At 38.9% G+C, this 11603-nt stretch overlaps 1 protein-coding gene across 2 annotated transcripts; it reads right to left on the reverse strand.

Annotated features, from left to right (window-relative positions):
- Positions 1-3671: 3671 nt before the first annotated feature.
- NDUFS5 (NADH:ubiquinone oxidoreductase subunit S5) lies at positions 3672-9489 on the reverse strand. Of its 2 annotated transcripts, none has more exons than XM_072417916.1 (3): positions 9340-9489; positions 5057-5287; positions 3672-3869 (listed from the first exon to the last, which is right to left on the reverse strand). In XM_072417916.1, exons 2-3 carry the CDS (start codon positions 5270-5272, stop codon positions 3771-3773), a joined length of 315 nt encoding a protein of 104 aa, XP_072274017.1. In that variant the 5' UTR covers positions 5273-5287; positions 9340-9489; the 3' UTR covers positions 3672-3770. The 2 variants fall into 2 exon arrangements, with proteins under 2 accessions (XP_072274017.1, XP_072274024.1); XM_072417923.1 differs by lacking the exon at positions 9340-9489 and adding an exon at positions 9123-9275.
- Between the last annotated feature and the right edge of the window lie 2114 nt (positions 9490-11603).

Consider the following 11603-nt stretch of genomic DNA (forward strand, 5'->3'; position numbering starts at 1 on the left):
TAAAAGCAAAGCATAGCATCAGAGGTAGAGGGACCATCAAATGATTCAGTGTTGTGTAGGACTGTATGACTCATGCTACATATACATGATGATCAGGACCTGCATTACATGCAAGGGATGACACATAAATGGAATTGGATGTATTTACAATCCATTGTAATATCACAGGGATGGGATGTTACAATGCAATGTGCATCAACCACTTACCCCTTTGTGAAAGGAGTATAAGGAAACTATGGGGGTTTTCTGAATCTGTGCTGATATTGTCAAAATAATAAAAACATCCAAGCCAGAAGCCTCTGTTACATCCACTCCTTGTCAGAAGATGTCTCATCCAGTGAGACCCCAGAATCAAGCTGACATCCAGGGAGACAGAGCAGAATATGGCATCCAGAGATAACCTCAAAAGCATATGACAGGTGCAGGGAGCTGGGCATCCATGGCTAGTCTGGTGAGAAAGAAGGAAATCCAGAGATAGATACAGCTTGTGTCCACAGCCAGCCAAAGCTTATGCATGCAGCAGAAACTAAATCTGCCCCCAAAGACAGCAAAGGACAGAGATATCCAAGACACACAGAAAACCAGCCACTAATGAGAAATCACATCCACAAGCTTCCTAAAACTGTCATCATCAGCAGCAAAGGAAGATCACACCCACAAGAAGGCATCCAGAGCTAGATATCCAGGCTCAAATCCGAAGACTGCAGAAGACAAATCCATCCAGATATTTACATCACACACTTCCCCATTAATAGCACATCAAGGGATAGACACACAGAGACCTCCCCACTCCTGTGCCGGTCTGTGCTCCCGATGGGGAGGGGCTGCTGTACAAAGAGCCTCACCCAGGTCTGCCGGTGCATGTATGAGCGCTGCTATCACCGGGGATCATCCACCTTCCACTGCACAGACCTACTGATCAGCATCCACTGCATCTTAAAAAGAACCGACGTTTTTACTAAGTGCATCATAATGAATTCATGTTTTATTCATTCATCAATGTTTTATGTCTTAATCTGAAAACAGAATTTGATGCAATCTCCACATTTATTCCAGAGATTCTCCTTGCAGTACAGGTTTTTTGCCTCTAGATGTCCTCAGTCTGATGTCCAGCGTCATCAACATTATTAATAAAATGTATTATTATTTTATAGCACCAACATAATACACAGCTCTATACATTAAAATCATCCAACCACCTTCACAGTGAAGGAAGAATAGCTCAGTCATTGGCTTCTTTTTCTGGTGCTTCTTCTGCTAACAAACCAGCCCTGCTGTACTGGGTCTGCAGGGGGGTGGTTTCTAATTCAAATTTAGATACTAGTCATACATTAAATAATGGATTTCTCTAGTAGCATTACTTTCTGTTTAATGTGGAATTTCACATAAAAAAGAAAATTGTGAGCATGCTATGTCTCCTCTGCATGAAAACAAACACAACTACCTGTTCACAATCTTCTTTGGAATGTACATGCACAGCTCAGTGCACAATCCAGATAGAGATGGTTGCAAAATGAACTCCCATGTGCAAGTGGTAGTTATGTCATTGCACCCTGGCCAATCAAGATGGCTGAAGATCCTGAACCAGTAAGAGGACCAGGTGAAGATGTCAGTGCTGGTGGAGGGGTGAATAAAAGTGAACTAGTTCAATACCTGCAAACAGGTAGGTAAAGACAGAGCATGTTCCCTTTATAATTAGGGACCTACCTGCATATTTAAGACTTGGGTCCTAAATATGTTTTTGTCTTATTCAGCAATACTCTGCTGTCAGAATGTACAGTGACAGGTAAGATCAGGAACTACAGGAAGAGCTGCTAATTTCCAGTAATTTGTTAGTTGCCTGGCTATCTCTCTTGCATCAGTATCTGTCATGACCAGGAAGAAGTATTCAGATGTAGTCCTATTTTTGTGCTTAGTTTTCCAAGCTCAGAATAAAAGAGGAAGAGAACTATATTGTAAAAATAAAAGTTACAGGAGTTCCAGAATTTCAGCCTTGCCAATCAAGTGTTCTTCAAAAATACAGAACAGGCAGGTAAGCGTATTTTATTACAAAATGGACAAAATGTCTGTCCTTTATGCAATGAACAGCATGCCTGCTTTGAATTTTTTGTTTTTCCAGTATAGTTCTACTTTAAAGCTAATGAGGCTAAATGACAATTATCAGTTTTAGGAGTTCTGCAATGTCAACCCCCCCCCCCCCCCCAATTTCTTTAATGACAGGTTTTCTTTAAACTAAAGGTACACTGTTAATAGAGGTGTATTTGGAATACTGACTTTAATGCTGGTTACACCCTTAGGCCGAGACATAACACCATACTTCCCACTACTACAATACTAAAGGTAAAAATAATTCCAACCTGTCATCAGCCACCCAACCCAGGGAAAATCTTCCTGCCGTACAAGTTTACGATAATATTGCACTTACAAAGCACACTTTAAATTTGTGTAAATCTTAACATATTTACAGTTCTAGAGTTGACATACATTCACTGGCAAGATTTGTGTAGCAAGGAGACAAAGCTTGCAACGGTAGGCAGTGGGAAAATGTTCATCCTTGAACTTCTCTTGCCAAGGAGCTGGCTTTAGTTCTTTTTGCTGCTTTGTCTGGCAAGGGTAAAGCCGGCCCAACAGAAGCATTATAGTTTTGGCAAAGTGAAGCAGTGGTGCAATACACAAAACAGCATGTAACCCATGCAAACTCTGATGTTGCACATTAACATCAAGGTCCTCCCGGTGGCTTTTGATGTCACCGTTATTTACCATTCAATTGACCACAGGGCCATACTATGTTTTCTGCTTTGATATATATATCATTTTTATCACAACTAAATTGCTTAAACATAAGACACCAAAAGCTGTTTTTAACATTTCAGAGCATACCAACATGTGGCACTCTCCCACACACCATCCTGCTTGAAAAAATAAAATACAATAATAACCAAATGTGTGGTTGGATGATTTTACTCATAAATCATCAGATTCTTACTTTCTGATTAGGACCTCCCAGCATCCAATCCAAAGGGAATGCACTTAAAGCTAAATTTCAGATACAAAACACACAATCTTTACTGTCACTGTATATATCCTAAAGTGATTAGTAATCATTTCTTGCAGTTCATGTACAGTACAGCTTAGAGGGGGTTAGAGAAGCAACACAAAGCAAATCAAGTGTGTTGTACTCCCTGATAAGCACTTCCAGGTATATGCAACTTCTCGTTTTACTGCAGAGTGAAGGTGAAAGCAAATTTTAGTGAATATAAAAAGGTTTAGGCATCCTTCAAGTCAAGACTGCTTTGTGTTAGAGCTAGGTAGATGCCAGGTCTTTACAAAGATTAACCAAACTCACCTCTTCTCCACCAAGCTATAAAGCTCTCTCATTCATTGGTGTTCCCTCACAGTTGCTACCCTCCACATAGTGGTAAGAGGTACAGTATTTGTCCTGATATGTGTATCCTGTCTATTGCATTATGCTTCCCTGTTCTTGCTAGCTTAGTTCAAGAGGGAAGGTGAAGGATCCAAAAGATTGACATTATTATACTCTTCCAGTACTGATTTTACAGTATATACAACTTTGTTCTGTCTATTTTTTTTTCTTTTTCTTGAAATTTTGTTATTTCCCCATACAGAAATGATTAGACACACAAATACTAAAAAAATAAAAAACATATCAGTACAATTTGAGTGAAGCATTTTAATGTACAGCAATTGTTTGGCTTCAATACTTTAGTGACAAAAACAAATAAAACTAAACAGGCTTTAGTAGTCCGGCATTAAGGTGTGTTTTTATCTTGGCTGAAGTCTGGAGCTTTGTATTTTCCTTCCTTCTCTAGCTTCTGCATCTGTTCCTTGATGGCCTTCAAACGTTGCAGCTGAAAAAAAGATTTACACGTTTAACTGGGTCATAATTTGTATTCATTGATCTTGAAAAGTGTTTCCCAAAGGAAATGAAAATGTCCTTTTTATAAGAGGGGGTCCTCCTCTCTCATCACATGGAATTCACCCAAATTCACATTCTCTGCCAACTAAAAATGATTAAAGTTTAAACTTTGATTGTGCATGATTTGATGTGTTTCTGTAATAACATGAGGATATGTACTTTCACATTCTTCTACTTAAAATTAATCTATATGGTGGCCCAAAAGAGAAATTTTAGTACAGGTTGTCCCCGGGTTAAGGACATCCGACATATATACGCCTCCTAGATAGATAACTGACACCATGCAGCCTAATAATATGTTGAGACAAACTTCTTCCTAACTGCATTTATTAAAATAATGTACATGTTCCGAGTTACATACTGATTCAACTTAAGAACAAACCTACAGTCCCTATCTCGTATGTAACCCAGGGATTACCTGTAATTGCTTTTAATCATACAATCAACTGTATGGGTCAAAGCAACATACCACCAACAATTTCCATTTGCTCATAGCTTGTTGGGAAGCTTTAGTGAAATCCTAATATTAGCTCTTTTGTTCATATACAAATTGCCCCACTGTATGAAAAAAAGCCCATGTAAGCTCTAGTATCAGGACACTATGAATATCAGAGAATGTATGAATGGACAGGCACTATTCAACTGTTTGTCTAGTACTCCTGCCTTTTTAGTCTGACTATAGAACTCACCAAAAAAGGAAAAAAGGAGAGCAAAGCCAAACATTTGAGTTGTCATCAGAACAACAGTTTAGAGAAATTTTTCCAACTAACTGGAATTCCTCTTACTTTTTATCTGGCTGCTGCTACACTGGGCAGTGTAGAAAAATTTCCAAATGCTCAAAAAAAGTTAGCCACACATACACTTTGAAAAACAAAACACAAGACAGATATGTGGGGTGGGGGGGGTAAAAGGGATAAAGAGCAAACCTGTTGTTTCCTTTTCATGAATGCTGGAATGAGCATAATTCCAGTCATACAGTCAGAGGGCTTTTTTTCACCTTCTACAGTTGTATAGGTGCAAAAATGAATTACTAAATATTTTGGCCTAATTTCATTAGGTACAATTTTGCAATACAATGGGTAAATAATGAATCCTGCAAGAAGTAGAAAGGTTGCTTACAGTTTTGGTTCTGTGCATACACTCCATAAAGTCCTCATATTCCAACTTGCACTCCTTCACTGCTCGGATTTTCCCAATGCCATGACTGCATTCCACCCATTCTTTCTCAAATGCGTGGCAACGTCCGGCTTCGTGATGTACCTGCTTTCCACTCTGCAGTAGCAGCCATTTGTCTATATCAATGCCAAGTTTGCTCTGAAGATCGAAAAATGGCATGGCTGCAAATACCACCTGGAGAACAAGACTAAAAATTAAATTGAGTCTCTCTTTAAAGTATTTATGTACAAAAAGCTGCGACACTTACAAATTGATTTTATTAAAAAAAGTTTTTTTTTTTTTATTTTAGTAAAATGTATTTATTTGCAAAAGGATTTGAATAGAGTAGTATGGGGGTGGATTAATATCAGGTTTTTATAGTATCCTGTATAACCTATTTCTTAGGGATTCTCTCTCCATTAGTACTGATCACCAGATTCACTTGGAATGAAAAAAGGATAAATGCTAAATTCACCACTGAACAGGAACGATAGGATCACCAATGTTCTTTTCCTAAAACAAATACACAAGGTAAAGTTTTTTTTAGAGATTTATTGACTAGGTTTAGGTCAAAACTAGCAAATCCAAAAAAGGTATCCTGTATTTTAATAGAAAATTTCTCAACCTGAAAATAGTCACAACTGATGAACTCTCCTTTTGAAAAACATTCATTTCCGGGCTGAATCATGAATCTAATGAAATCAAGTCTTTTGGATTTACTGACACAGATAAGGTGTAGATCTGTTCTATCTTTGTTCTTCAGAACAGCCAGACAAGCGGCATTTTCAAGTAAGGATAGACAGCCTCCATGTCAGTAGGTTTGGAGTGACTGTTAATTACCGTATTTTTCGCCCTATAAGACGCTCCAGAATATAAGAGGCACCCAATTTTAAAGGAGGAAAATCTAGAAAAGATTCTGAAAGATTATTCCCCTTCTGATCACTCATGTGCCATTCATACCGGTATTCCCCTTCTGATCACTCATGTGCCATTCAAATTCCCTTTCTGATCACTCTATGCCTTTCAAATTCCCTTTCTGATCACTCTGTGTCATTCAAAATTCCTTTCTGATCACTCTGTAATTCAAATTCCCCTTCTGATCACTCTGTGCTTTTTTTCCACTGTACGGCAGTTAGGACAGGGAACAGCAGGTGGCGCTGTGCCGGCTTCTTTCGCTCTGCTTTACAGACAGGAGAAGACACGTGCTGCTGCCAGAGAGAAGAGACAGACGCTACATGCAGCCAGAGACACACGCAGGATCGGGTATCGGGTGAGGATATTATTTTAGTTATTTTATCACACCTTTGTAGTATAGGACGCACTAACTTTTCCCCCCCAGTTTTGGGGAAGAAAAAGTGCGTCTTATACTGCAAAAAATACGGTACTATTCTTACACTCAATATCCTTGAATTTTCTTCTTGATATAAAAGGATATCGTTAAAATTATTTCCTGAGACCATATAAATAGATAAATATTAATTTATAGCGTCCTTTTTTCTATATAATTTTATAATGGAGTTACATACGTACATATATATATATATATATGTAACTGGCATTGGTCTCCATGCTAACTTTTTTAGGCATTTTTGTTTAATGGGTTGCAAGGAAGAAAAAAAAGTGAGGTTTTTATGCCAAATCTGGAATCTGAGATCGGAGAATGTGAAGCTTCTCTTGTGGAGGAAGCACTCTGTCCAACTGAATCCAAATTACTTTTTTGCCTGGAAGGTAATTAAAAGCTGCAGAGACACCAAAACTGCCCAATGCTCCAGAGGACAGATTGTGAGACAGATTCCTCAGGCATCAAAGTCCCTTGCAACAAACAGCTGCTTAGTACTTCTCTATTTCAACCGAACGGTATTCATCATGAGTATCTGGCCAAAAAACTGGAAAAAAAAACCTAAATATCAGAGTCAAAAGACTTCTTCCACATTGGTATAAAACATAGTCTGTTCAGATTGTCTTGCCTCAAAACAGAGTGTAGAATCACAACTGAATATCATTGTTTGAATCAAAGGAAGCTCTCTGTCAGCTGAGAGGCAGACAACACCTGGACTGAAGTATTCAAAATGCAGACTGATAGTTTGAAGATATCACTGCGGGGATAGTTCAACATGTCAGGGAACCACCTGGTTCTTAGTGACAGGTCGACAGAGACTTGAATGAGTTGTTTTGCAAAAACAGATTATATTAATAAAGATTAATTCCCTAGGAAGAAATATTAGTAGAAAGTAGAAATTCATAAACATTCTGATCATGAGATGAATCTCAGCCAGATCATTTAAGGATCATTATCCAACTAAATTCCTTTGACAACTGGACAATCCAAAGAATGATTTCCAACAAATGCTGTGCCATCGGTTTTATTAACAGGAGGTGGCTTACGGTGGACCTTTCCATGAAAGAATATGTAAAGTTCCATTTCTGACCTGGTTCTAAAAGATACAGCACGCTTGGTTGGTGTTCTGATCTTCTGATTTATACCTTTCCTAACTGACCCATGATGTTCTGCCGAGACACAGCTTGGACCACATGCTTTTTTCTGCTGTGTAAAAACACTAAAAGCTTTACATTCAGGCATGTGATATACGTCATAAGGAGTACAGCAATGGCAGCGTACATATTCTCTCAATAGGAATACCTTGAAAGAACACTTCAGATTGCCCTGTTCCACAAGGACAGAATCTCTTATTGTAGTGGACTGAAGTTGGGTAAATTAGACTGCTTTGATGGAGAACACTATCAGACTAAGACTCTCCCATAAAATCAGAAAGTCTGGTGGCTCCTGAATGTACAGCTTACACTTGAAATTGGAGAGGGAGAGTTTCTCAGGTGGAATAAATAATCCATGTGTAGCACTATAACCAGATGCCTGAAATGTCTGGAAATTAAGGCTATGCTATGCAAGAATCATACTGTTTCCTCAGCAGGAGGTCATTCATCTACCAAAGTGGGTGCCATTTGATTGTAATGAAGTAATACAAAGACAAATCCCTTGCTAAACACCCAGTGACGAATGTAAGACCAAACCCAGTGATGGATCTGTTCCAGCAACGACTAGATATTTAGGATTTTCCCAAACCATTGAGAAGTCAAAGAGTTAGGATACCTGCTAATACCCTTGCTTAATTTTCCATGAAGAAAGCACATACATTGTCACTTCTGTCATACTCCTTATTGGTCTGGATGAAAAAAAGACATTTAAATTCTGCTTCAAAGCAGAACTAAACCTTTACTTTAAAAAAAAAAAAAAAAAAATTGCAACAAGACTTTTTTTTTACATTACATAAAAGGGTGGTTCACTCATTTATATAATGAAAGAAAAAAATTTTTTTTTTTTTTTTAAAGGGGACAGCAGTAAAGACTGAAGAGGAATCTGGCAGCCTCCTGAGATATAAACATCACATATACCAGGGGGTTGTGCACTGCTCAAGAGCCAATCTCACTGTGCATGCATGATATGCATGATATACAGCCTGCATAAGTAAGAAAAAGGAAGTCAGGACAGAGCAGAAGCAACTGGATCAGGGTCACAGATGGATCAGTGGCTTTCCAAATGTAAGGGTATAATTTTTTTTTTGAAGGGATAGGCCTGGCATGGGTCCCTTCTAAAACAAAATAACCTTTTCAGTCGGATGACAATTTTTTTTTTATTACACTCGCCTGTCCTTGCTCTCTCACTGGTACCAGCACCTTTTTCTGCTTGGTTCTGGATCTTCGGCAATGTTGATTGGCTGGGATGACATAGCTCCCATGTACATTCAGTCTACTTTTATACAAGATCAAAGAAGGACAAGGAGATCAGGATCCACAAAGCGAGGTGGATCCTTCAGATTGGGAGGTTTATATTCAGAGTTGTTTTATCACTAATGTTAAAAATATGTGGAGACCATTGCCAACATCATTCTCTGCATCAGGGAAAATCACATGTATTGGGTGATTGATCTCTAAACCCAGGGTGAAATAGAAATCATTATTACATTATATACACATATATATTCTATGTATATATTACACAACTGTCCCCTACCCAGCTCTGTATTATCTGTATCGGTGCTGTGCCCGGGCACTATGACAGGAACCGACATAAATCTGCCCTGCACCTCTACCATGGGCACATAGCTAGGCCAATGTCCTTCAGTCACTGCCGCCGCTGTATACAAACAGCATAGACTGCCTAACCCGACTCTGCCATTATAAAACACAGCTCTGTCTACCGCTGGAGGTCAAACTAAGATTTGCCTCACCTGCGCAGCTCTGACCGTCCTCTACTCCGGCACGTTTACGACACAGAAGACCGTAAAGCGACAGTCATGTGACACGTCCAGTAGTCGCCATGTTTGAAGAGGGCATGTGTATGAAAGAGATCGTTTCAGAGTGCAAATGATCATGTCTTTTTACATGCGATTTACATTTAAGCTTTACATTTTAATTGTACACGTCACAATGTGATACAAATGTGATTTCTATCTTGCTTAAGCATATTTTCTAAGCTTACCTCACCAGCCAGGCACAGGAAGCAACGCGAATACTTTAATGCGCCCCCGTGCGTTCGCAGGACATATAGAACACTTTTTCTGTGTGCTCAGTAGATAAGGGAAGTAGCAATAGGAAGCCTCAAAGCAATGGCCTAGACACAAATTATGGCATTGTTTCTGATAATGTGTTGGTTTGCTGGGTTGCCATTCATTGTTCTTTCTATTATATGCTACTTCCCCCTCCTCTTAGAGTGTAAGCTCTTCTGAGCAGGGTCCTCTCCTCCTCCCGTGTAATTGTATGTCACTTGCCACCCTTGATTATTGTACAGCACTGCATAATATGTTGGCCCTATATAAATACTGTTTATCAACAATAATTACCATTTATTGTGAATAACACATCTATTGCACTTTACCCCCACACTACAGGGCAACGTGCAGTGATGTGCGATGTAGGATGCATTATTTTTATGTACAAGGTGCTGTGTTGGGCAGCTCATTTAATTGAACGTGTTGGATGTTGATTGAAGCTGTTTTGTAATAAGTAGAAAAGGTATTGTCAAGGCTTACATGTGATGATGGGTGTCACAAGATTAGCATAGACCCAACCATGCAAGGGTCTACAAATCAAAAGTCTAAAAAAAAAAAATAAAAGGGGAAAACTTTTTCAAACTGTAAATAGGTAGCAATAATCTTACTTGAGTTAGTTTTAGTAATGTTATAAAAAAACCAGGGGTTTTTACCAGCTATTAATATAAAAACTGATTGCCCTACCATGGTTCTATGAAAGAATAAACCTAGAGGTATAAATATATTACTACTTCGGTAGAAAGAAGGATATAAATAAGAGGAGATTCCCATTTACTTTGAAGATGAAGAGGTATCCAGAGACTGCTCCAACAGGGTCCTGGAACTGGACACTGGAATCTGTTTCTGTAAAAGATTCACAGGCGCCAATCCTCTGTCCTTTAAACACAAGGAACTTTCCACAGCTCCTACCAAGAGGTTGGATTATGCCAGGTAGCTCCGTCCTGCCCCCCGCTTATCAGCTCAATCCCCAGCAACCGCTACCTCCTGGTGGCTGTATTGGGGTTGAGGACACAGAGGAGATTCTCTGTCCATAGGAAAGACAGGAGCGGGGTTACTGAAAGTTGTCAGCAGACCGGAACAAAACTATGCAGGCCGGCGCTTCCATTTTCTGCAAGTCGGCAAAGGGGGGGAATAAGATGGGAAGAACTATAAGTAATAAAATTTAAAGTAATAAATGTAAACATAGAAGTATGCAAAGTAAAAAATAGAACTATTAGGCTTTTCTTGGTTATGTAGTTTTATATCTTTTTAATTGTAATATGTAGTGTAATCACTGATCAAGAGTCTTTTGGTCTAATCAACTGGCCAAAAAATGAAACAGAAACAATTCTGCTTTTTAATCTGTGACACAATTTTGGCCAATAGATTACAAGCCTGCCCACCACGACAAGGTAGACTCTTTCAGGGCAGGACCTACACTAAACTACTCTAAACTAACCTACTTGATGCTTGTCATCATATTTCCTGTGTTGGATGCATGTTGGTAGTAGGCCTCATTCTATAAACTGTGTGATCTCCTCAACATTCATAAATTATGATTGTCTGTCTTTAGTGATTTCTATATTGTTTTATTCTTATTCTATTCTATTTTATTAACTAAACATTTTGTACATTTTTTGGGTGGGGTGGTAATTAGAGATGAGCGAATCGAAGCTGACGAAGTGGAATTCGATCCGAATTTCAGGAAAAATTTGATTCGCTCCGAAACCCAATTTCTTCGCGATTCGTGGTAACGAATTGCAATTTTTCCTGAAATGGCGGCTACACTTGTGAGGACTTTAGAGATTCCACTACGATCTCTGGGCACTACATGGGATGAATGGGGACTTGTCCCCACTTATCACCTTTAGTGCCCTGTATTTTTAGATAGTGAAACTCTATCTAAGAATAAATAGAACAGCGCTGCAACAGCAATCGCTGTTGCTGTGCTGTGCTTATACTAG

The sequence above is a fragment of the Pyxicephalus adspersus genome, chromosome 1 (genome assembly GCF_032062135.1).
Source record: "Pyxicephalus adspersus chromosome 1, UCB_Pads_2.0, whole genome shotgun sequence".
Taxonomy (NCBI): Eukaryota; Metazoa; Chordata; class Amphibia; order Anura; family Pyxicephalidae; genus Pyxicephalus; species Pyxicephalus adspersus.